General features: G+C 41.1%; 1 protein-coding gene across 1 annotated transcript; it reads right to left on the reverse strand.

Moving 5' to 3' along the window:
- Positions 1-227: 227 nt before the first annotated feature.
- EDAR (ectodysplasin A receptor) lies at positions 228-26512 on the reverse strand. Its single transcript, XM_062575274.1, has 11 exons — positions 26462-26512; positions 25118-25240; positions 23164-23345; positions 18216-18301; positions 8255-8341; positions 6993-7118; positions 6830-6904; positions 6448-6520; positions 5517-5676; positions 2429-2489; positions 228-939 (listed from the first exon to the last, which is right to left on the reverse strand). Exons 1-11 carry the CDS (start codon positions 26510-26512, stop codon positions 620-622), a joined length of 1344 nt encoding a protein of 447 aa, XP_062431258.1. The 3' UTR covers positions 228-619.

Genomic DNA, 26512 nt, shown 5'->3' on the forward strand with positions numbered 1-26512 from the left:
CATGTACATGCATCATATATAGTGATTTGAAGTACTTCTATCTGTAAATTATGTTGAAGCTTTTTTCATACAGTATAATGAGTTAATCTGAGGACTGTTTATATACACTTATTCACATACTTCTAGATTCAGCAAATCCATTGTAAATGTGGAATTAAACTGGTTACATATTTAAGTGTATTAGAACTGATAGAAATGTAAGTGCCAAATGTGTATTAAAAGGTACTGTAGCTGTAGCACTGTTTTCAACTGTAACTATTACAGAATTGAGCAAAGCTTTCTTGAAAGCCAGGCAGGAAGGATATCAGCAGGGTTAGCTGCACATATACTCAGACAGACTGCAAAAGGGATGTTTGTGTCCACTTATTATCGGTAACTGTTTAACAAAACCATTTTGTTTAATTATATGTTCTTACCAAGCTTTGTGGGAGATGTCTACTCTGGTTTTCATATAGGCATAACTTCACTTTTGTGGAAATAAAAGGCAATAGCCTCCCGTTGGGTGGGGGAACGGCTATGCAGAAGAAACAATGGTCTTCGGACAAAGTCTTTGACATGGTGCTTTCTGGAATCACTGTTCTTGCAGACGGAGCGACAGCGAAGATCCCGGACCAGTATGTCAGGATGTTGCCACTGGTGCAGGAGCAGGCATCGCTTGTGCCCACTCCAGAATATCTGCACACAAAGATTCGACGGCGTCCAACCGCTCGATTTGCACCAGTTTGGTTAGCAGTTCAGGGATGCTGTAGCCCGCTGTGCTGATGCGGTCAAAGAGCTGCATGCCATCCGTCATACCACCGATTTCATCTCGCTTCAGTCCAAAGCTCTCGGCGAGGTGGCGCCACGTTTTCACGATGGCTTTTTCTGTGTTGTACGTCGAGCTGAGCATTCGGCTGGTCTTCTCCAGGCAATCAAATGGCAGCTCTGTGGGGCTCAGACCTGCAAAGCAAGGAGTATATAGTCAGATGGCTCTGGACACAAGTCTTGGCTATTTGGGACATTTTTTTATTAAAATGCTCCAGTATATACTGTTAGCAACAAGTACAGCCAAAATCTTTAAGTGATAGTCTGTGATAGATATGTCTAGCTCCGAAGACATTACTGTATATTACTAGAGTTAATTCCTCCTTGTGACAGTAGGGGACAATATTAGTGGAACAAAGAGGGTATAAAGTCAGCTGGGAAAGAAGTATTATTACATGGGTTGTATATCCTCCTGTGACACTGCTGCTTCCTTCAACAGCTCGCCAGCTGTCAGAAGGCCTCTACTGCAGACGTATCTGCAGTGAGCAGCTCCATTACTACACCTCTGCACATCTTGCACAGCATTTGAGCTAGAGCAACTGCTCTGACCCTTCCCAGAGTCTGTCACCAGCAGCTGCAGTAACAGCTCTGTAATTGAAAGCTGCCCTTGTAGCAGCATAAGGAGTGAGGTAAAGCAACGATGCCGACTGCTTCCAAGCACTGAAGTCCCTGCAAGTGCTTGTCATTGCTATCAGTGACTCACTAGAGAGAATTTAACACTCATTCTGTGGGAGGAAACACTGTTTCTTTGGACTTTTTTTTTTTTTTTTTTTTTTTTTTTTTTTTTTTAATATGGTCAGGTAACAGAGGAGAGAATCAGCAACAGCGTCTTTTCAGAAACAATCTTCTGGCTTCTGTAGTTTTTCTGCTTCATACCCACCAGCAGGAGTTTGGTGGGAAGCTAGACCTCCCTGAACCACAGAAAACTCACATACACATTCATGCACACATGCACATACCCACACAAAGTATGTGTGTGGGGGGAAGTAAATGTAGTTGGGTCTCCTATTCTGCAGAGAAATGAATTCATGTCTCTTCTGCCAAAATAATCCAGGTTTTCAAGTGCTAAACAGGGTTAACACTTGAACCACACGCTTACTTGGAAACTAAGCTTTTGGTCATGAGAGTTGGACAGTGTTTAGAACAGCTGAGTAGGTCACGACGTGTGTCTGCAATACAATTCTGACCCTTCTGAAATCGCACTTTCATGTTTGGAACAAATTCATATTTGTTATCCAAGTAACTCTAAATAAATAAATGAAACAAGTTTCCATTAGATGAGGAATGGGAAAGTGTTTCTCTACAACTTGGCGTGCATGCCCAAACACAACCCAGCACTGCCCTTCCCACTTTCCATAGGAGGGAAACACATGCATCCAGCTGGAGAAAAGCTGTGGCGTGCTCCAGCGCAAATCCAGCCCGGACAGTTCTGGCATCAAGGCCCCACGATGCTTCCTAAGGGCAGGGTGTATACAAAACTGCTTATAGAGTATTTTCTTCCAGATTTGGACTTTGTTTATAGTTCACCTTTCCATAGGCAGACAGAGGGCTTCCTATTCTATAGCAAACAGCTGTGATGTAATTTTGTGCTGTGTTAGCATAGATGCAAGTTTTACACACTCACCTTCTGCAACGTCGCATACGTTAGCATACACATCAAGTATCTTCTTCCTTCGACTTTGAATCTGAAAAAAAAGAGTTTTATTTCAGTATTTTTTTCAGTCATATGTGTAAATAATTACCAGCCAGTACAAAAACCTCAGGGAGACCCTCATTTCAAGGCTCTGACTACAACGATTTAATCATACAAAAAGTCCTCAAGGGCCCCCTTTTGAAGATTCGTAGGGGAATACGCAGAAATTCAGTGAAGAATAAACATTTTCAGCTGCTAGAGATCTTTCTTTCCACTTTCTAATCTTCTTTTAGATCAATGATTTTTCTGCTTTAAGTGTTTTTGTATTTAACTTCTCTTTCAGATTGAAGCAAACGCCTGACAAGGAGGATAAATGCAATACCACATGTGCAGGCAATTAATGCAGGGATACCCAGGTAAACTAGGATAGGTCTAACCATAGAGGATTAAATTCAGACTGGAATTGCCTTCTTCCAGTAATGGAAAAGGACTGTAGAGGAGGGAAGCTTCCTATCTGCCATTTGACATAGAACTGCTTAGGGAATAACTAATTTTATATATATATGTATATATTATATATATATATAAAAATAAACATATATATATATATATATTTATAAAATTTTCCATGATATATTGCCTAGTTGAATGTGAAACACTTCTTTTCATAGATAGATTAAAAAAAAAAATCAGTGAAGCTTTAGAGAGGGAAAATTTGAGGTCCAGGGCACTCCAGTCATTTTTGACAAGGAACTGAACACCTGACATTTTCTAAACTAAAAATGGACATTCTGATGTAATTTCATTTAGTAAAAATGTTCTCAAGGCTTGACCTTGGATTCACTGTGGAGCGAAAACGAATGTCAAAATGTCAGGTGTTCTCAGAGACTGGAACTGTCATCGCTCTGCCAGCTCTCACTAGGACTGAGCTATTTGAAAACTTGTCTTCTTGATAGGACTCTATCATTATTTTCACAAATTCATCACTTCTTTTTCACTGAAAACTAGGCTGGGAAAAGCTCTGTTCGGACTATTTTGTCCGTGAAAAGATTCTTCTTGTTTTCTATGGGCTCTAGGGTCCAATGCACATCAATTACTTGGACTAATAGCCATGCAGCTGGAGCCCACTAACTGGCTGCTCTACCTGAAACCGTAAGAAGCTCAGCAAGTGCGTTGCAGCTCAGGGAATGGTGATGCAGACATTAGTTGTTGTTCACATATTCTTGGTAAAATTTACATGTGTTTGGTCATGTAGGTAGCTATTGTACAATTGAATTTGCTGTTTCAGAGCCCTGTAAGCATAAAACTTTCTTTTAATGGGATTTATTAAAATTCCTCCTAAGCAAATTGTTAGATGCCCATTTTCATTCTCCCCTCACTTTTAGGGCTAAATAATTCCAAGTTCATGAAGAATTATGCAAGATGCTCTTTTTACCAAAGCCTGAAGATGTGGAATTTGTAAAGCTTATGCTGGAAGCAAAAAGGTAAATTGGAGTCTAATTTGAGATCCTCTGTGTGGTAGCTCATTGCATAGTGGTTTTAATTAGAAAGGAACAGTCTGGGATAAGAATAGGCCTTTAACTTTAACCTTGCCCAACAGCTACTTAATACACTTCCCTGTGCTAGAAACATTAGTTCATCTGCAGCCTCAGATGAATTGCTGCTTTTCTAACGTCTGACAGCTGGCTGAATGGTGAAATCTCAGATACCTGGGAGAGCATCTTGATGCCTTCTGCACCTTTATTGAAAATTGTCTTTAACCCCAACAGGCTTCAGGCCATCGGGAGTACATTACAACAGAAGGTCTGGAAGAAATTCATGTGCTTATATAGATTACTCAGAGAAAGTATCTATCATATACGGTCTTTGGAAGCCACTTCCTATGAAATGGTCCAACTTTATGCATACGCAACTTGTGTTTTCCAATTTCAAGTGCATAGAAAAATATGATAAAGATGGATTCTGTTAGAGAGACCTCAGAAGACTGAATTTTAAAATGTGAACACTGGAGTAGTAAGTTATTTTCAGATAGTTGAACCCATCTACAACTTAAAAAAAAACATTTCTCTCGGGTTTTAAATTTTTTGCGTCTGGTCTCAGCTGAGAAATGAGCTATTTTACAAAGTTTGAGCTAAACCATCCCAACAATTTAAGACATGCTAATATGAAAAGATGTGTTTTCAAACCTTTTTATTCTTTAAAAAAAACAAAATGGTTGATATTAAGTGATTATTATGATATTATGTGATTTTTGTGCTAGTTATTGCTACCTTTTTTACTGCTGAAGTTCTAAAAGCTTAAAAAACATCTGAGCAGATGCTTGCTTTTTAAGGATGGTTTCATATTTACATAGATTAAAAAGCTGACTGGATGAGGGAGTGCCCTAAATATGCCTTGAAATACTCTTAGTGTGATAAAACGCCCGGGGCAGTGCACAGCTGGCAGGAAGGAATGAAGGCCTTCCGCAGCAAAACAGTGGCTTGACGCTGTTCTTTGGAACACAGGAGTGGCCTCCAAATCTGTGTTTTTGAAAATTACTCACAAAAACTAAGTACAAAACCACATATTATTGAAAATTCTATGGCATAGAAACACCGGTGCCACACTTGAGAGCATTAGTTGCTCTAAAATGTCTAAGAAACTCAAATGCTACACCATGATATGAATCCAGCTATGTTGTTAAATTATTTTTCTATCTCCGATTTTCCTTGGCAAATGTGAGCATTGCAATACTGGGATTTTGCTGTTCAATTTTTTTTTTCTTTAAACTACAAAATACAATACTCGAAAGAACAAAGTTATTACTCTTGCAAGAAATTTACTTTTCAACCCTGAACAGTGTGTATATATACATATATACATGTATATATATATATATATACACACACATGTATAAACCCAGGGACCACCTTTGGAAATTCTGGAGGAATACTATATGCCACTATGGTACTATGAGATTCTCTATTAAATTTGTGTCTGAATAAATTGTCTTGTAATTTAGTTCAATCTGCATTTTGGGGTGATGGTTTGTGTCTTTTAATAAACTCCCCTCCATTTTCAGATCTCAGAAGAGCCTTACCCCAGTTGCTTTGCTGTTTGTAGAAGATTTATCTCTGGCCAAATGCACTAAAGACAACAAGCACCTCTCTGGAGTCCCCTGCTTGTCGACTGCAGCTTCTTCGTCACTATCCATACTACGACTTAAAAGTCGTTCATTCTCAGAAGATGCATCATTTTCACTGTAAAATGAAGGATAAGGTTATCTTAGTGAAGCCTTTCTTGGTGTAACTCCAATGATCTCCTTTTTGCTATGCTAGAGGAACGGAATAAAAAAGGTTTTCAGTTTTTTTAAACATGCCCCGGTGGTACTACGAACAAGGAGTTTCCTTAAAGCCTGTTCACTCCTAGCTGAGAGTGAGGAAGGCGACCTTATGTACCTTTTCAAGTGCACGTATGCAAGAGCTATTCTCCAAGCCCTAAAATAGACCTTTCTGATAGGGAGACAGAGCCCCAAGGGCTGGTGGTCACAGAGGGAGACGGCCTCTCCTTGGGAACATCTGTCTCCCTCTCTTAGAAACAAGAGAGGGGGAAAACACGACTAAAAGTCATCTAGTCTTTTCCCTGCTGAAGCAAAATTACTATCATCATATTCACCCACTTCCCTGCCCCAGCTGTACAACGCTGGATGCGGGGGGCTCCCTGGTCTGTGACAGCCCAGGGGCCTGTCTGGGCTGGGACCTGGAGCACGTAGTGCACCAAGCAAGGCTGGCAAGTAAGGTGGCGATGGTCGCCTCAGCTTGCCCAGAAAAGCCAACTCCTACAGCTCTCCCATTGACAGGTTATATCATGGTATGCCAGAATTTACAGCCCTGAAAATTTTGGGGCTAATTAGCTCTTTGTGTATTCCTACGTTCAGACTGAAAAATATATCTGCAATGAATGTTTGGAAGCGATGACTACGTTCCTTTCCTGCTTCAGTCAAACTAGAAATATGTTTATTTTTTGCGTACCTTTTAGCAGTTTTAGCTGGAGTTGCTGTAAGCTTTTCAAACTCTTCTTTCTCAGAGAATATCACAACATTATCTGCAGATCAAGAATTAGAGAAATTTAAATTGGCAGTGAATTTCCAAATGAGTGTTTTGTTTTAGGAGCTGCTTCAGCTGGCAGTCTTATTGCAAGCATAAATCTCTCTGCTCTCTTTTTAATTACAATCAGAGGATTAAGTGGTATTGTGGAAGTGCAAAAACTATTATACACCATTCTTTAGTAAACTGACACAGAACTTACTTACGTATACAATTAAAAGGGGAAACTTTAAAGTATGATGGATTAAGAACATCTAAGTCCAATGTAATCTTGGATAGAAACAGCAAACTCTAAAGCAATTTCTACCTTGCACTTCTTTCTTCTCTTCTTGTGTGTTGGCCTGAGCTTCAACATTTTTTACAGAGTGGCTCTTGCAACAGGCTAGAATACAAAAATATAACTTAATAATTATTCTCAGAAGCTATTTAAAAATAGCATTTGCAGCTAAAATGTCATGCCAAACAATTACCTTGAGCAGAAGGTTTTGTTTTCACAATGTAAAACATGATGATGAGGACAATAGCAATAGCCATTATGAATATGGTAGACATTGCAATTATAAGAGCTGTAGCCAGATGTCCTTGCCCTGAAAGATCTGCTGGAAATACAAAGAAGTATTTTGTAAAGAACCCACTCTTAAAAATCAGAGAATGGTTAACAGTTTGCAGCCTGCTCTAAACTTAAAATTTGCATCTTCGTTTGTTGGATCCGAGTCTTGCCTGTCTTGTTAAGCATTGCAAACCTTAGTATTACATCTCAAAGGCAAATTAGTTGACAGGGTTTTTCAAAATTACAACATTTATGCTGTAATAACTACTTGACAGTAGTCATGAGAAATGCTTGATCACATGTTCCACTAGCAATTTATACTATCTGCTAACAATGTAGGAAGCTATATGTGAGCAGGAGCAGCAGCATTGTTAACACTGAACTCTGGGAAACAGCATTGAAAGGAAAAAACTAACACAGAGGTTGAGAGCTGAAGTTACTCTTGGTTACCACGGCTGCTTAAAAGCTTTGTAGCAAGAAGGAGAACACAATGCACATGAAAAACGGATGCTTTTCTAACAGAAACTTAAAACACAGCATGTCTGGGAGGTGAATTTAAAATACAGGATGTAAGAAAGAATTTAAAGCAGAATTTAGATGTAATAAACTAGAATTCAGAAGCCACAAGAGGACACAGAAAATGACAAATATGCTAAAAAGCATGAAAACTTGAATTTTTCTGAAAACATGATTCTGAAGATCATGCTTACATACAAAACCAGGAAGATCAGCAGTGCCAGTCCCTCATTCGTGCCATCTTTTCTACTATGCTGTCTCATATTCACATATTTTCAGCAACTAATAACCATAATGGATAACTGTTTATATTAGCTCAACAGGACACTGGCTATATTTGTGCATTGAATTAGTTTCACCACTCTAAGCCAGGTTTTGCTGAGGTATAATGCCATTTCTCTGTTGCCACAAATAATGGGCTAAATTCATCGCTGGAGCTGCTGACTGCAGTCGAAGTCCATTTTAAGTCCATCTTACTATCACAGCAGTGACAGCTGATTAATCAAGAAACACAAATTCATTCCGAATTATTTTTAATAGCAGCTCCAGCGATCTGGAAGTTGTGATAATGAATTACACAATAGTTATTTTCAGTTCAGTTGCTCTATTTTGGTGCTAGTCTCAAAAGCAACAGGAGCTAAATTAAATCTGTGTAGGTAGTCTTACCTTTGTGAGCATGCTGGTAAGGGGAGAAGGTGCTTGTGCCAGAGGTACTTGGGAAAATGGCTGAAATGCCAGAGGTAGCCCCTGCACCTGCAAGATTAACAGAAATGCCATAAACTTGCACAGTTACTTTGCCCAGTCAGTCAAAGCAACATCTTGGCAATATCAAGCAAACAGCCTTTGCTTAGTTTGATCGCATTTCCTGTTCATTAGTGAAGACTCCCTGATTTCACCATGGCTTTGGAAAATTCACTAATCCGAATATGCATTTCTGGCATTTAAAAATTTGTCTTCACCATTTTTTTTTTGCATGGCATTATCAGGGAGGAGGAGAACTCGGGGTTCATGAGTTGTTAGTAATTTGTAAGAAAGCCAAGCACCTTCAGACTCGTGCAGGGCCAGCTGCTGTACATGGCTTCCATACGACAAATCTGTCCTGGGCAGTCAAAGGTTTTCCAGGATCGGGTTGATGATGCATTTATAACCCTGCTCCATTACTTGCAACTGCAGACTCCAAGTTGCAGCTGGTAGACTTGTCACATTAATGCTTCTCACAGGTATCCTTTGCTAGCAGGATCTCTGAGAAACTCTGATGGTTTGCAAGCCCTCATGACCCCATAGGAAAGCCTAGGAAAAGTGGCAAACAATACTGTTTAATGCCCTTATGTTCCATGGAGCTGTATTATGATGAAAGGAAATATTAGAATTTCCTGCAATCTAGCTGGATAATGTTTGTTATGATTCTGCTTGTTACTTCAAATCAGTGTTCTAGGGGAAGGAAAAAAAAGAAGAATCTACAAAAATAATGAAATGAAGAACTTAAAGGAGCACTCTACAGAGGCAGAGGATTAAGTGAGACTGTCCAGCGAGTCTTTTCCATTTCTAAATTCTGCAGTTAATTTAAAAAGTTAGTATTTTTATTAATCTTTCAGATGATGTCATACATCAAGTTTTCAAAGCAGTGAACCAAGTCACAAATCAACATCTTTTGAGAATATTGGACAATACTGAAAATTACTAGGAATTAGGCTGTTAATAGGAACGCTTTTAAACAGTATGCTGTTGGAATAGAATTCCAAAGAAGGAATAAAAATATTAAGCTTGGAAGAACATTTTCTTCATTCCTCAAACAACCTTTAACAAAACCGGCAAACAGGTTATGCAAACAGATAGTATCAACAGACACTGAAAAACGTCTTCTGGCAGCGGGGGTAAGGAATCACTGCTGCTTTCTATTATCTTACACTGAAGTCCAGGGATAATATTGAATTTGGTAGACCTAAAGCCAAAACACTGTCCCAGTCATCTGGTAAGGCGCATACAACACGTGGCTTAAAAAACAAGCTTGGCAGTTGGAGTAGCTGAGAACTAACCAGGCCATTCTTTTGACCTAGTAAATGTTACAAGAAATTAAACCCACCAGGTAAACCTGAGAGGAAATTAAGTGGTCAGGAATGGTCTGAGAAATGTTTCACGGTTAAGAACAAAGAAATAGACATGCTCTTCAAATTAAGATAAATGTTTTATAAAAAGAAAAAAAACATTACCTAACGTAAAATGTGGCTCTATGTAGTGAAAGAGAAATGTATACTCCTAAAATGGCCGCAAAGTATCAGTTGCAGATGGCTTCAAAAGAAATGTGTTTTAACAATGGCAAAACTCCTTTCAAACCTTGTTTGTTGGAAGGAAATGGGTTCATTTATTATTACTGCTTTTTTCAAACTGAAGAAGTGTTTTCATAAAGTTTTAAATAACTAATTTGCTAATTCAGATGCTTTTAGTGTTACGTAAATGACGCATTAATCTTGCCTTCGGTTCCTTCTCAGTAACAGGCTCAGTTCTAAGAATTAGTTATAAGCTCCAGAAACGACTATGTACCAGTAGAGCATCTAAATAGCATAAATGAAGATGTTGTCTGCATGGAACGGAGAGTAAAGATGGGCAATTTGTTAATTTTTCAGCAATTCCTCACAAAACTGAAATGAATCACCCTTGGTTTTGACCTATGAACTTCTCATCACGGTTGGACAACGGAGGAAATTTAGGCACTAGCCAGCGCTGAAGCTCGGTCCTTCCTTTCATGCCCACCGCTCCCGGGCTTCCGCCTGTTCTTGCTGTCCCCTTGGCAAATCCGATTTCAGACGACTGCGATTCTCTGCCGTTCTTGCAAGCTGCGACAAGCCGACAATAGCTCTTCTTACACCGCCTCTCAGCCAACGCACGCAAGCTCCTCGGCTTTGTCTGCCCGGAGTTTATCTGACAAGCTTGAGCTCGTCCCTCCTCAGCAAGTTCATCCCACTCTCTTTTTTTCCCCTCATTTGAAATATGTAGTAACCGAGACATTTCTGCTTTGCTTAACCAATCTTTCAGCCATTGTGTACGATTAACAAGACGTTTTTCATTTGCTAGTGAAAGGGAGAACAGACGAGGCGGGCGGTCACGCAGTGAGTACCTAACACAGGGATGGTGCCGGGCAAGGTCACCCTTGCTTCTTCCAGGGTCCCTGCCATGCCAGTGACACTGAAACTACACTCACCATAATAGTACATACGTAACGGATGCTGCACACCATTACTTGGTTTTACTCCACATGAGGATGCGGTGTGTTGCCTGTGCCCATGTGTGCACACACACACACACTGGGTCCTCTCCAATGCACCTTCAGCATCAGCTCCTACAGGCAGATTTGTCTTTCGGTTACGTGGGAATGGGACTACCCAGTTTGCTCAGGAGTGTCTGTTGTGGCAAAATCTAGGCTGGTGCTAGAACATGACAGCCTTTTCTATATGTCTATGTGGGAGTTTTACTCATTATGCATGTTTTAAGCATATTATCAAATTTAATAATTTGGCATAAGCATTATGAGCCAAGATTTTTCTTTAGATGTGGCTTAGAAGGAAGTGCCAATTCTAGCACCTGCAATAAAAAGGGAACCAAAAATGTCAGCTTTTGCAGAATTTTTGTTCGTGTCATTTTTGCAAGAGCAAAAAGAAACAAAACTCATAGCTGTTGCTTTCCCGGTCCAGCAACACACCATGACTACAAGGTCAGTAATTCGTGTGCACATCCAGCTTGCATCCAGATTACATCAGTTTCAATACAGACGACACTTAACATACTCTACATAAAGACTTACTCTTCACTCTACAGCTCAGGCAGAGTCATCTCAAGGTGCTGCAGCCCCTTTAATAAGTCTATTCTAGGCACAAGAAAGGCTGATGGCTATAATGTAGTTGTGCAAAAGAGTGGTTTATATTCCTAGACACCTCTAAGTAATACTGTAGGAATGTGATAAAGACATTAGAAAAGGTTATCACTGAATGTATCTCAACTTTTACATTGTAAATCCTTTTATTCAAAAAAATTGTAATTTAGTCTGAACTTTCTCAGAGTTTAAATATAGTTTCATAAAAATTGCTTCTTTTATTGTTTAAAAGAACAATTGAACTTGTATTCACATTTGAGGGTTTGGAGGTTTTTAACTCAGAAGAAGACTTTTATTGAAGTTACCGTGCAGCCAGCCTTTTGTCCCTATAGTGAAAAAAACGCAAGACAAATTTTTGTATTAAAGAACTTTGTATGTAACAGGGCTATTAGAGTGGTTTGTGTATTGCAGGATAGATTTACACTAAGAAGCGATGAACAAAACTACCAGATTTGTGAGAGGAGGAGGGCACAGGAAGGGAGGTTTTACCAACACGCTCTCTTGTAAGTGTTTGTGACTGAATAAAATCTGGCGCAGTAAGAGACCATATGTGTTTCTGACACACATTGCTGTAGGTGTCAGCTTACTGGTCCATGCACAGGACGGCTGCTCATAGATAGCAACATTTTTTTTTAAGGGTTTATTTAATACTTATTGACATATTATAAAACTACACAAAATGTGTATACAACAGACTATCAGAGTGATCCTGAAACCAGGACGCATTTAAAAAAAATGTCTCTGGGCGTATATGTGTCCGTTTCTTGCTGCTGGGCACAGCTCGCCTTGCCCCAACGCATCCCCCTTCTCAGAGGCAGGGTCCGGTTAGGGCTGGCAATCCATGCTCACTTCTGCCAGCCGTGCTGGGAGCCCGGCCCCGAGACCGATTTCAGGCGGTGAAGTAAGATAAAACACACACACACACAAAAATTAACTAGCAGCCTGATATATGAGATGATGAGAAATAAATTAGATGATTGAGTGGAAATCCAATAAAAGTAGAAAGTTTATGGCTGACAAAGTAATTGAAAACTAGATTATAATTAAATCTAGTCCCAAATAAAGAGCTAGATGCTGAGAAAACACAGGTCAGAAGTCTCAGATTAATGTAAATCTGTGTTCAGTTTTCGTAAGGTAAATCTGTATTCACATAAAAGATTTGGTCTCAAACTTAACGAAACAACACTTCACACAGAAACATTATATGCCTGGAAAGTAACGAAAGTGGAAGCAGCTGTCAAAATCCAGCCACTTTCTAAGGTGCCTACATATGAATTTAGCAATCAAACATTAACCAAGCCCAGAAGTGTAGTAAATCCCTAAGGAACAAGAGAACATCCCAGACAGTGGAGGACTGGTTTTCGTTTCAGTGGCTTATTTTCCTGCTGTGCCCTGGGTCCAGCTGCCCTCCTGAAGGACACCTGGGCCCAGGGCTGTCCCAGGCATCTCCAGGAGCTTAAGGGAGCAAGCCTCACTCCTGCTCCTCAGTTCCTTCTTCTTGAAGGTTTCTTGCGGAGGTTTCTTCCTAACATTAGGTTCCTTTCCTAATACAGACAGACCCTAAGGGAATGAGAATTAGGTCACGGCACCAGTGAACAATAAAGCGCTGCCTTCCATGTTTCTCCCGTTCCACATGTGAAGAGGAATGGGGTGTTTGGAGATCAAACAACTCAAAAGGAGGAAAAAAAAGAAAAGAAAAGTTTGTTAGCTCCAGCTAACAAGCCTATTCATTTGTAAGCATAATTTGAAACAGAAGGAAAAAAAAATTCCTGACGTTGATCATATTACAAAAGGACAAAGCTGGCAAGGAAAGGAAATTAGTGATATTATAAAGAATGGAGAGTTAAATATAAAGAAAACTATGAAAGAATTATTTTTCATTAATTTATGGGGTTCTTCTGTGCTAGGCTTGTTGGTGTTAAACATTTCAGCTAAGGAGTCTGAGCTCTGAGTCTTCAGTACAGGGATTTAGAAGTGCCCCCTGAACTAACTTGTCGCACGCAGCCTTCAGCCCGTTAGTCAATCGCTCTGTCTCATCTATTTAGTCGTTTTTGAAGTTCTAACGATACAACAATAAAAATGATCTTTTATGTTTCCAGATGCTGTTTGCTCTCTGCTAACTGGAAAATAACTCGACTACATTTGTTTTTCTTTTATTTTTCCTCTTCATTTTTATTTCTGCTAAGCCATCATTGTACGTGTTAGGCTTAAAAACCTACCCCGGTTGATTATTGCAACTATTTCACTGACATGACCAGGAAAAAAAAACCAAAACAAGTAGAACTTACTATATTTTGTGCCCATGCACATACATGAAGATTGAAAAGAAAACGTTCAATCAATTGCTGAAGTTTTCTAGATCAGTTTGAATGGAAAAGGATTGGCATATTAGATGCAGGCACGCAATTATAACTTCAAAGTATAAAGTTCTTCAAGTTCTTGTAGCAGGATTTGATTTTGTTTTTGCCATCATTATTGAACTGGAATGGCAAATATCAAAGTTTGAATGGAAGAGCAGAGTTTATGTATATTTACTGATAGACAACTGCAGCTGCAAAAAAATAAAATCTCTTCCAGTAGCAACTGTACCTCTCTGCCAGAGAAACTCTTATGTAGGTTAAAATCTTCTATCTTTTGCACATGCTTTTACATTGGATAAATAAAAAAACGTCACATTTTCAGAGGCCTCAAGTGACGCTGGTTCCAGGACAGGCTGACAGAAAACCCAGCACCATTAACTGTGGCAAGCCACATCTTAAAGTGGTTTGGTGCTCACTACCTGCAATATATTATTCTCTGGTTTGCATAGGAAACCTGCATCCAGTGAATGCCCCCCTTGCTGTAGTGCTGCTATTTTTATCACAGAGGTATCATGTCCCAGTTTAGTGCCAGCAAGGTTCATTGATGTCTCCTGATCTGCTGCATGTGCAGCTGAAGGTCTCGCATCTTTGATGTTTTGGCCTCGTGCTTGCCTGTGCTTAGCGGCACAGTCCCGGGAGACGTGGGAGAACTGTGTGCTGAGAGCCTGCAAGCCTAACACAGGCATGTCACAGTACACAGAAAACACAAGAAATTGCCATCTGTATGGTGATGGTGACCTCTATCAGGAGCAAACTATTGTCTAAAAGTGAGAAAAAGCTTTCCTTCTGCGTAGCGCACATCCTAATACTCAAATACGCACAACCCCTTTGCCCCGTAGGCACATTTCCTACTAGTTACCACTGAATCCTAGGATAACTCTCAGTCTACAGGTCATTATTGCCTTTATCCTTTAGTCCAGAGAGAGATTTCCAACACTGTAATCTGGTGATACACTCAATTCAATTAAATCTCTGACCTCTGTGAAAAGTCTCCCTCTCCTCTCTCTTTTTCCACATTACTTGTGCTATTTATGTCTCAAGCTCCTTGAAAAGAAAAAAAAAGTAAAGGTGACACAGGCTCATCAGGGAATTTCTTTCTCACTCTTTACACTAGTATTTCCAGATGCTGGGATATGAGGTGTTCGACTTGTTTTCTTAGCCATTTCAAGGTTTCTTGGCTGCGTAGGAGATGAAAGTTGCACAGCAGGCTCTTGGAGTTGAAAGCGATTTGTTTACCCTTTGATCAAAACCAAGTATTTTTCTGCCAGATAAAATGTATGGTCAGGAAAACTCTTTTGAGCAAGTTTCTCTGCAGCAGCACACGCGTCCTGCTTCGCTTGTTGTGGCACTGTGCACCAAGGGGGCCAGGCAGCTCCCCAGGTAGATATTTCTGCTGCCAAGGGGAATGCTGTGCTCCAGTCCTGTCTCAAACCTAACAAAGGCCTAAGGTGAGATTTATCTGCCCTTATTTTTGTGTCTAGAAGTAAAGCATTTAAGCCAAAGCTTGTCATCCTCAGCTTCCTATTTTGGAGTAACTTCTTGTCCTTGTTTCCCTACAACTGTTTGAATCACCCATTTTCAGTGCTACACCCTCACAAAATTACCACAAAAGGGAATACACAGGAGCATTAGGTGAAAATGCAGTTCTAGAAGAGTGTCACCTTGGCGAAACGTAAGTTCCTGAGCTCTGTTCAATGCTATTTCAAAGTCTCAGGAAAAGGAAATGAAGATGACTGGGACCATTTGAAGCTTTCTAATGCACTCTGGACCCTCCATCATGACAGCCAGAGCAGTGAGCAAGCAGCACCAATAAACAGAATTTGTTCCAAGTATGGAACCATTCATAACCAAGAGCTCATATTATCCTTCCTACGACAGAGACTGCATGCTCACATTAACATCAGGATGTGTTCAGAGCACAATAATTAGTTTAGGCATTTGCAAATCTCAAAAAATTATGCAATTGTGTTTCACTGACATGATATTCCTTTGCTCTGCCTGGTATAATTTGATGTTAGTGAAATCTGTGATGAAGAAATTTTAGTTTTGTTTGCTTACTAATATCAGAATTCATGCTGCTTGCCATGGGGACAGTAAGCCTTTCAGACATTCCTGTTGCAAGGCTGATTTTCCATTCGGAATCCAAATTATTATTTATGAGGTAAGAAGCCATCATTCTAAACAGTATCAAGAGTTTTAACCATAATAAATCACATTGAGCTCAGTGATTTGAGGGACCACCACAAAGTGAATCTGGATTTTTAGAAGCTTTGCCACCTCTTGAGCACTTGTGGTTGAATGGTTGGTTTCATGGACTTGGTTAATATGATAATATTTACTCTCGCTAGGACTATCGGTCTCTTCAGCATTAGTACCCAATTGCTTCAGAGGTTTATGCACTTGCCTAAACTCCTCCCAAAGATATTATATAGTTCACTTATTTATTCTTGTGTTTTTCAAGTTAAAAATACGTGTGGTTAGCCAGTTGCACAATCTGTACTTTCCTCAAAGTATTAAGCACGTTTATATTGTATCTGCCAAACATCCTACAAAGATTTGTTTTTTTGAATTGAGCAATAGCCACAAGACATTCTGGTACTTCCTTGTCTGACCATAAGCTACAACATGTCTGGTGTTACTAAAACCTAGCTCAGCATGGGTTTGAGACCATCAGAGCTGAGGAAGTAATTCATTACGGATGTCATTTTTCATTTTGAAAGGGAGGCTTATTTATGGGCAGAAAGCATGAGTGTGGCTATATTGACTGGTGGCCTCTAGAGGAACTGGTGAGATAAATAGCCTGCACCTTGAAGCAAGGATCTCAAGGTGTGTTGAAAGGGTAATTTGCTTGTTTGCGAGGCATCACTGATCAGCTGTTAACAAAGTCAGGTTCCAAAATCCAACTGGCTTCATCAGAGGTCCTGCTGTTCTGGCTATTGTATTGGCACTGGGAATGGCTGTGTTACCTCCACAGGGTGGCCCACCTGCACACACATGCAGATGTGTTTTTCTCCTCTCTTCTTCCCACATACCCTCATCAGGAGGATACCTAGACTAGGGTCTAGGTACCTACACTCCTAACCTTGTCTTTTGCTCACCTCCCCGCATCTTGGATTGGGGTCTTCCCTAGCATCATGGCCTCACCTCTGAACACATACCATGTCTCACCAACATTATGCTCACCCAGCTCTTGCCCCCTTCCTGCTTTCTTGGTAGGAGGTTTACAACTGATCAGCTACTTCGCAGCCACACAGTTCAGGGAAATGCCTCCACGGGGGCTGCTACCGCTCACCAGGAGCTCTGTGCTGTGGCATTTATCCTGTGGCTAGTCTGAGCTCTTGCATTTTAGCAAAGGTAGGAGCTGTTAATGACCTATCCTCCTTCGGGTTGCAGGGCACCAATGATACACAGTTCAGCAGCATCTAAACTAGGTAAATACTATTTGTGTGCATAAATAAATGCTCAAGGAACTTTGTGTCAACCACTGTTTTAAAATCAAGCAGGCCAAACGTTGCAGTTCTACATGCTAAGGAATTTTAAAACAACAGACAGCATGGAGTGGATGTTGCTTGTACATGTATCGGCTTTCTCTAGCTCGGGCACTGCTCACTTTTGTCTATTTTCTTAGCTTTTTCTCCTGATATGTTCTGGATTCTCTGAGGGAGTGTCCAAACCAATTCATTTGTTCATTCAGAGGGAACTTCCTTTCTTCCCAAAGAAGAAATCAGTCTTCTAGGGGTTACCTCTGCATTAGAGTGCTCCGAAGAGGCTATTCTCCCTGTCCATGGCATGAAGACGAATCAGTCTTTGCACTCATGCAGCGTGCAAATGAACAAGTACTGCTAAAGTGTCTCATACACACGTACATTTTTTTTCTCAATCAGCAAACTACAGCTTCTTTTGTAAATGAAGTCTGCAGAATTAGCTCTATTATCAGTGCTGGCTATCATACTCCAGTGTCAACCCTTGTATCACTTTGAAACCAAAGGATATAAAAGGTGGAATGCAGGGATGCACTTTTACTAAAATCTAGAAAGTTTCCAGAAAGTGTTTTCTTCACAGCTGAATCAAAATTGAATTAAAAAATACACAGGTTTGTGAATTCCCATATCTATTTGTTTAAATAACCATAATAAATCCTTTTTAGGGTGCTTTAACAGACAAAAACTGCAGCATAACTGAGCAATAGCAGGTCCTAAAATCAAAGATTGTGATCTCCCCCAACATGTTCAGTATTTGCTTCCTCTGTTGGCAAGTCTAGTTGGAAGCAGAAATTGCTTTACTGGAGACTGGCTTAGTGTTTGAACATAATAATCATCACTGAAAGACTTCATATTGCGCTTCCAGATGATTCCAAGTCAAAACCAGATGAAATGCACAGAAATCGCAGAACACTTACATTCCTTGGTGTTAGGAGGTGCCAACAAGCATGAATAGCAAACCATGCCGTAGATGTTTCGAGGTCTGTTTTCCAGCATGTAGTAACTAAATGAAGGGCAAGATGAGGCAAAACAGTGTAAAACAATATGTTACAAGTGAGCATGGTTCAGCAGCAATCAATTATACAGAGATAAAATCACTTAAAAAAAACTTTTATAAGCAATTTGATGCAACGATTATGATTTCTTTTTAACTGCCTGAATAGAGACAGTGTTTCTCTTCTTTCTTTCTCCCTAAAAGGCCTATCAACCATCAAGCCTACATGACAAGAAGTACTATCACTGCCTAAAACAACATTATTCTTCTTGCTGAGTTCAAGCTACAGTTTACAGCATGCCCTGAAAAAAAGACTTTTCAAATAAGCAGAGCACTATTTTTTGAAGTAGTAATCATCCAGGCAAGATTACCAGTTGGATATCATTGGCTGATTTTTTTCACAAGCACCATAAGGATAATCTTCTAAATGAAGGAGAGAAAAGCCAAATCTGAGCCACTTTAGGCTATCAAATAGAGGAAAAAAACCTTTACAGGAAAAGACAGATTATTCTTTACAACTTTGTAAAGTTCCTTGTTGTATAGTTCATAAGTTAGCCCTTGATATTGGACTTCCAGTACAAAGAAAAATTTTTCATGTTTTGAACTTCTGGGCTGCTAATAACGTTAGTGCTGAAATAAGGTAATCGAGTATGCAAGAATCTGATCCACAGGCAACATATATAATGAGTAAATTACATCAAAATCACAGACAGTTGATGTTACAGATATGCTTTTACAAATCACCTATTAAATTTAAATGAAAATAATAAATTTGTAATCTAGTAGAGCAGGCAGTCATTTTATGCAGCTGAGTACCCAACATGATAAATACAAGATACAGCGATAAATCTGTTTTCTGCTCTTACATATCTATCTATGTATGGACAACACTTTTCAATATTTTTTTTTGGAAAATGTACATATTAGAAAATTACTGCTGAAACTGTCTATTAAAATCAGTTGCTCATTCATTACTCAGTCTACAAATAAGGGATCCAGGTACAGGAAATGGAGCGTACTGAGATGCAGCGAGAGCCTGAGAAAGTGCATAGACTGAATGTGGTTCTTTCTTTTTTCTTACTAGTTTTAAAAGCTTCACCCTCACTCTTCTCTTTGAATGGCTCCTGTGCCCCGTGTGCTGATCTGCACATCTCTCAACAGCAAAACTTCATTTTTTTCTTTCTTGGGGGTGGAGGGACTGCATAATGTTAAATTGCGGAGCAGTTAATAAATAAGTAGGAAATGACTGCCAAACCACAAAAAAAGAGTGGCAGGCCAAAGATACACATAGCTCTATACAGAAAAATACAGGGCAGTTAAGATCCAGAGTGACTTAAAGAAGATAAACAGCCCTTCTGACTGTTAACAAAATCAAGCTGGTAGAATATTTCTTGGTTTTCACCATAGTGCAGAATGGTGGAGAATGGGCAAAGAAAACTGAAGAAGATGCTCATGGGCAAGCAACTGTTCACCAACGTGTGTAGGAAGTTTGGAAATTGCAAACATTAATGATTTGCCCCTGCACAATACTAGCAACAGATTTATATTTCTGGCTACTTTGCAATGCACTAAATATTAAAGATAACGTTGGAAATAATTGATCATATTATATCACTAACTGTGGAGAAGAAGAGGCCCAAGACTGAAAGAATGATCATCAATTTTCATGGTGCTTCTCTTCCACTGTGAGACTCATTATTTGTCTTTCCTGAGCTCCCACTGGTCTCAGATTTTGAAGTGTTACAGGAAAAATCCAAGACTGAAGAATGGACTTGAGGGTTTTCATGCTTAACATCATAGTGGTTTACCTAGGACTTATCCTGGTGGTATCAAGTCACAGTCAGGAACTTACTGGTTCCAGAAGCGGAATAGAGAGCCCCAGGTCCAGGTCTGCTCCCCTGCAGGGACCAGGGTGCCAGAGAGTGGGGCCCAACTCTCAGCAGGGAACATCAACAGAGAGGAGGGAAGTGCTGAGTTCATGGGTGGAGGCATCTGCTGCCATACTCAGAACTGCCTGGAGGGGCTGTATTTCACTTGAAACTCACTTGCTAAACCTTTTCATTCAAAACTTGGAGGAAAGAGCTTGCTCTCGCTTTCAAAACACCTCAGAGAAGAGAATTAGAACTGGATTCACTGTAACCACGGGCAAACACAAAAGAAGGGAAAGTATCAGTAGCAGAGGCATGTCTGCTTCAAAAGTAGATTTGCATTCCCCGTTGTGAGTTGCTCCGAGCTAAAGGCATTAAGATGCTGAGGCAGTATTAGGGAGATGCGTTACCTAAGCTTGCCCTGTTCTTGCTCTTAGTGAGTGTCCACTTATTGGCACTGCTGAAGACTGGGTTAGAGGGACCCTTGTTCTGAACTGCTGTGGCCATTCTTAGTTGGTTATGATCTAAGGCATGCTCTAATTAGGTAATCCTAATTGGATTAACCTGTTGAGTGAAACAGCCTGAGTTGCACTTAATTCCTGCATTCTTGACCTATCTTATTTAGCATGACTGAAGAGCTTCCGGGCAGGAGCAGAACTTTGGGGGTGGCATGGGGAGGGCACTAGGACAAACCCTGCCATGTGCCTCCATAGTTCATTGGCAGCTGAACTTTGTTTTACAGGATCACAGCTAAGGCTTTAAATTCTGCCCTGATCTCATTTTGACAACATTCTTGTGAGCCTGACAAATAATGTTATTCCTACTTCAAGTGGAAGGGAACCTAGACACAGAGAAGCAATGGATGACATATGCTCTCATCCCAGAGGTCGCTTTCTTCTCTAAGAATGGTCATCAGTAATATTGCAAAAACAGAAGGAAAATTACATAATTATCCAATGCCTTATTTAAGGCAAACGATAGAGAGAGATACCCGCATCATTAGGTAAAGAGCTGGTAATTCAGGGGTATTTTGTCTAAAAGCTTTCGGTCATAATGAGCCATCTACTCAGCTTTTCTAAGGATGCTTTACTGAGCTGGTGAGTCTACAGAAATAGTAATGGGAGGAGATGTCCCTAAGTATGGACTGCAGCATTTGAGATGTTACTTCAGGAATGTCTCCAGTGTGTTACTGAAGCACAGTCCTCTGAAAACAGAGACCTTGATTTTTGCGTCATGTTAACTCGAATTACCTTTGGGCATTACTGCCTAGGCAAGGGAGCACTCTGTGGGCTGCCACTTGCCCAGGTGTCTGGCCATCCCTATGTAGAAGGTAGCAATGAGAAAGTGTGGCCAGCTGGTGCTGCCCATCAGCTTGCCTGATCCAGTGCAGGGGCTTGGAGCTTTCCCGCTGTTGCACAGGAGCAAGCCCAAGGCTTCTCTATGCTGCATAAGGAGCCAAGAAGGGTTCAGGATATGTTTTATCCCGTATTTATTTTATCTGGAGAATTTAACCTCTTCAAGTTCAGAGTAAGAGAGTTTTTCACCCTGATTCCTGGCCTTGACAAACTAACCCAAGACCTGAGAGTCCCACCCAGCTGCCCATGGCCAGAGTCAGGCAGGCCAGTTTCTGCTACAGGTTACACCTGTGCAAACGTGGTGCTTTCAGACCACTCCCTGTGCACCAGCTGTGCAATCTGATCGTTTCAGCTGGCACCCCACTCTCTCCAGGGTGACCTCATTAGTCCTGATGAAATTGCAAAACAGCAACTGCGGCCACTATTTAATTTTCTTACTCCTAATGATGTATGAGTGGAAGTTAAGAGGGAGTTCTTTTCAAATCTCATTGTTGGTTTGCTTGGCTGGCAGCTAGACAAGTCATTCTTTTTATTTGTAAACTGTGAAAATTTCTCACGGGCTCACTGATACAATAAACCTGGAGCCTTGCAGTGCCTTTTCAACAGAGTTTCCTGTGCTATAAGTAGTGTGCATTATACTGTGTCTGCAAACTCTGCACAAAAGCCAAATGTCCTTTGGCTTAGGCTTACACACCTAAGCCAAAGAGGCACACTTGTACAAAATGAAAAAGGTAAATAAAGTGAGGTTTTGTTTTAGAGTATTTACTTACCCAACAGAAAGAATGTTGAGAAAGCAAATGCATGTTTGAGTTTGCAGACATTAGAAGGTAATATAGTCAAGAATATATTGCTAACATGTTCCATGCGGCAATTGCTCTCTCACCATTACCACCAGAATTACACAGAGCACAACAGATCACTAAAAAGGTAGACTTAATAAATAGCACCTATTAGAGCCCCTTCAACCAGCTGCAGAACTTATTTTTATAATAACATCACGCATCACATTAGCAGCTACTTAGATTCCTCTTTCCCTGTCACCTGAAAAGGGCCTTGAGAGACTAAGGTTGCCTCAGCGAATCTCCCCGAACAGCTATGTTAGCTAACGCTGTCAAATATTGACAAATTTGCCAACTGGTCACATTTGGAGAAGACATACTTTATGCTCCTTAACATAAACATCCAGTGCCAGTGTAGACACTATAGGACATCCAAGACATCTTCATGAAACTGATTTACATGATAACGGACTTATAAAATGCCCTTCTAAAGCGGCAGCTGGAGGCCAAGCTGGGTTCCTTACAGCATCTAAAATAGCACTGGACACTTAGGTAGGTGAATTGTTCCCTTTCTGTTTCCAGTAAGAAATAAGTTTTGTTTTTTCCAGTTCGTTCCCAACACCTGTTTCTTCAGTCAGCAAGATTTCAGTAAGATTAATGGCATGTTCTGATTTACTAAACCCAGTAACACTTTTCAAATACTGGAAACGATTCTTTTAGGATAAGTTGTAAAGCATAATTCACCAATACTGTACCTACAGTCAGCTAGGACACGAAGAGAGGGTATCAGAGATTTTAGATTTTAAAAAATACTTGCAGCACTATGAGGAGCAGATCTGTAGAGTGAAGGTCCATGGTTAAATCCTTACCCAGGGAGACAAGGCCCACACTCTGCATCATTCTCTTGATCACCAGGTGTCATGACAGTGGCTCGAAAAAATCCCTCACAGTCTTTGTGACGTCTGCATATTTGGTAACCCCCTCTGGAAAACTTCTCGGACGGGCAAGGAATGCAGCCGTAGTCCTCATCTTTGGTGCCATATCCACATGTCTACAACAACACAAAGTCATTGAAAATATAGGCCTGCATTGTACATAATCTTCTAGGAAAACAGAATATTCATAGCCTGGTCTGAGGGCTCTGTGGCATAATGTAATACCAAGGGAACAAAGTTCCTTGTTTGGTCCCTTGGTGTCTACACCAAAAAGGCTGTGGAACCACAAGGACACAGCACGCCGTGTCCTAGAGAGGGAACAGGGAGCCTCTTTGAAAGTAACCCTCTGTGACTGTCTGAATCATATTCCGGCAAGTCTTGGAAGTGAATTTTAGCTACTGCACTGATTAAAGAAAACCTAAAAACCGGGGGAGTAGAAGATTATGGGAGGAAAAGGGTTTCGGTAGGGATATCTATGATCTTGTCTCAATGATAGAAGATGCTGCAAAGAATATGACAAAAGGCAATGTTTGCGTGGGACTTGGTAGCCCCTGAATTCACATTTCCCAGGTGAACATTATGTCTAGATTAAATAAAACTAATATCAACTAGTTATTATTCAAATGTACTTATTCAGGACTATGAACCGTGTGAAATTCTTGCAATAGAATGTTTATCCTATTAAAGCAAACAGGATTTCAGGAATTTATTCTTTAATATGCAACAACTATCTGCTGTAAATCAAATGGTTATTTAGAAACCATAATTTAAAATGTTGCAGAAGCTTCCAAGTTTCTTTAGTGCCAAAATATCTTAGCGGGAGAGCAAAATTAAATTCTCTGTGTGGGGGCCCAGTAACTGTGTGGCCCCCCAGTAAGGGGGCCCTATTTATCATACAATGCTGGAATAGCAGTGTCAGATTTTAAACAACTTTTAAGATGAGAATGCATTGGCAGAGACTGTGTGTGAAACTTTTACACTAAAACTTTCAAAATACTATTTTTAATAAACTACTTCTGGGCTGTAGTTTACGGATACCTAAGTGTGTGATGCCTTGCTCTCACAACACAGTTAGATATGTGAGCATTGCTGGGTAAGTTAAGTCATGCATGCCTCAACAGCATGCTGGATATGCATCAGTTTCTTTCACCATTTTCTCTCATATTACCAAATCACAGAATCACAGAATGGTTGAGGTTGGAAGGAACCTCTGGAGACGATCTAGTCCAACCTCCCTCTGCTCAGAGTCACGTAGAGCACACTGCACAGGATCACACCCAGGTGGGTTTTGAATATCTCCAGAGAAGGAGACTCCACAACTTCTCTGGGCAACCTGTGCCAGTGCTCCATCACTCTCACAGTAATTAAGTTTTTCCTTACGTTCAGATGGAATTTCCTGTATTTCAGCTTGCGCCCACTGCCTCTTGTCCTGTTGCTCGGCACCACTGAAAAGAGTCTGGCCCCATCCTCTTGACACCCTCCCTGAACATATTTGTAGACATTGATAAGATCCCCCCTCAGTCTTCCTTCCCCAGGCTGAAAAGGCCCAGCTCTCGCAGCCGTTCCTCATAGGGCAGGTGCTCCAGCCCTCTGATCATCTTCGTAGCCCTATGCTGGACTCTCTCCAGTAGCTCCTTGTCTCTCTTGTCCTGCGGAGCCCAGAACTGGACACAGTACTCCAGATGAGGCCTCACCAGGGCTGAGGAGAGGGGCAGGATCACCTCCCTCAATCTGCTGGCGACACTCTTCCTAATGAAGAGCTGCACGGAGCTGCATTGCCAGGAGCAGCCAGACCAAGCAACATACTGCATTCCTGCAGGCCATCTCTCAGACCTTCTCTTTGGCATTCAACATTTGTCCTACTTTGAGCAGAGAAATCTGAAATTACCATATAAGGCTCCTCTCCTGGCTCACACTTGGGACAGTCGTGGCACATGCCGGTGGTCTGGTTGTAGTATTCGTTCTCACCACAGTTGGAGTATTCAGCGCTTGCTGAGTACACCAGGGAAACCTGTCACCAAAGAACATTGCAAAGCCCTGTTACTTTCATTGCCTCCATTCCCCATACCCAGCCTCTTCCCCTTGCCAGGCAGCTATAGCTCAGAGGATGTGGGGCTGACACATCAGTACAAAGCATCCCTAAAGCTGCTGCTCAGAAATGCAAAAAGAGTGAGTGGTAGCTGCTTCAGTGTGGGTGTTTCAAGGCTCTAGGGGCTGCCCTGAAGGGCTGTGCAGCGCTTGGTCTGCTAGTGTGGGAGCCTAGCAAACATTGCATGTTGCACTGCCGAATTCTTGGTAGGTGGATTACCACCTACTAGAATCCATAGCCCTAAATTGGGCATCTGGGCTTCCTTCCAAGCATACGGGTGGCTCAGGTGACTAGGGGTAGAAGCCTTGAAAGCTGTTGGATCCCCCCTGAGGCTGCCCCAGACAGGTGAGGGCCCAAGTCCCCTCTAGCAACTGATAAAGCATTTTCCCATTTCCTGCATGAGTAAGTTCCCCATACAGGGAGGACCAGTGTGGACACCTTCGCTTTGCAGTGGCCATGCTGGAGGTACACCATGGCCCACAGGAGGATGGCATGATGCTAGGCAGGATGCAAGTCCCAATGGCAGGGCTACCAATAAGTGGGTTCTTCCTCATCACGTGCCTAGGGTGCCACAACAGGGCAGAGGGGCTGTTGCGGTTTTTTGCAATCTAGTTGTGTCATGAGAGCTTTTCAGAGCTATTCTTCAAAATACTGCAGCCCACGATTGCTGACATTAATCCCCATGCAGCCAGCACCTCAGCCAAAACCCTCACCCCTCCTATTTCTAATGAGCTTCTACAGATGTGGCTGCATGGGACAATTTTAACAGCCCGTGACAATGAGCTGGCTTGGGCCCCAGCCGTGAGACGTCTGTGAGACGTGTGACACCCAGGCTCATGGGCTCTCTCAGGGCTTGGCTGGCTGGAGCAAAGGTCTTTCCTGTTTTCAGTCCTTCTCCTTCCCTCTTCTTCCCAACAGCTTCTCCCACAGTCTTGGAAATGCTGATTTAGACACATACTCAAGTTTCAGCAGCACTAAAGTACATGCTTGAGGGTCTTGTTGAGTGGGCACCGATCACTGCATTGCTTTTCAGGTCTGAATTGCCTGTAGATGTGCTATGACAACTTATAAACATCTGCAAAGACGGAAACAGAACCCAGTTATCTTTGCATGCTGCGTACATCTACACACATAAATACCTACCACCAGAAAAGGGAACATGTGAGTCCATTTACGTTCACCCAGGTGAGCCAT

The sequence above is a fragment of the Rhea pennata genome, chromosome 1 (genome assembly GCF_028389875.1).
Source record: "Rhea pennata isolate bPtePen1 chromosome 1, bPtePen1.pri, whole genome shotgun sequence".
In the NCBI taxonomy this organism is placed as follows: domain Eukaryota; kingdom Metazoa; phylum Chordata; class Aves; order Rheiformes; family Rheidae; genus Rhea; species Rhea pennata.

Coding starts and splice junctions, on each gene's coding strand:
- EDAR (XM_062575274.1), bottom strand. CDS start 26,512: ATGGCTCACCTGGGTGAACGTAAATGGACTCACATGTTCCCTTTTCTG. Junction 23,346..25,117: donor CAGGAGAGGAGCCTTATATG/GTAATTTCAGAT, acceptor GTGTTGTTGTAG/ACATGTGGATATGGCACCAA. Junction 5,677..6,447: donor CCAGCTAAAACTGCTAAAAG/GTACGCAAAAAA, acceptor TTCATTTTACAG/TGAAAATGATGCATCTTCTG.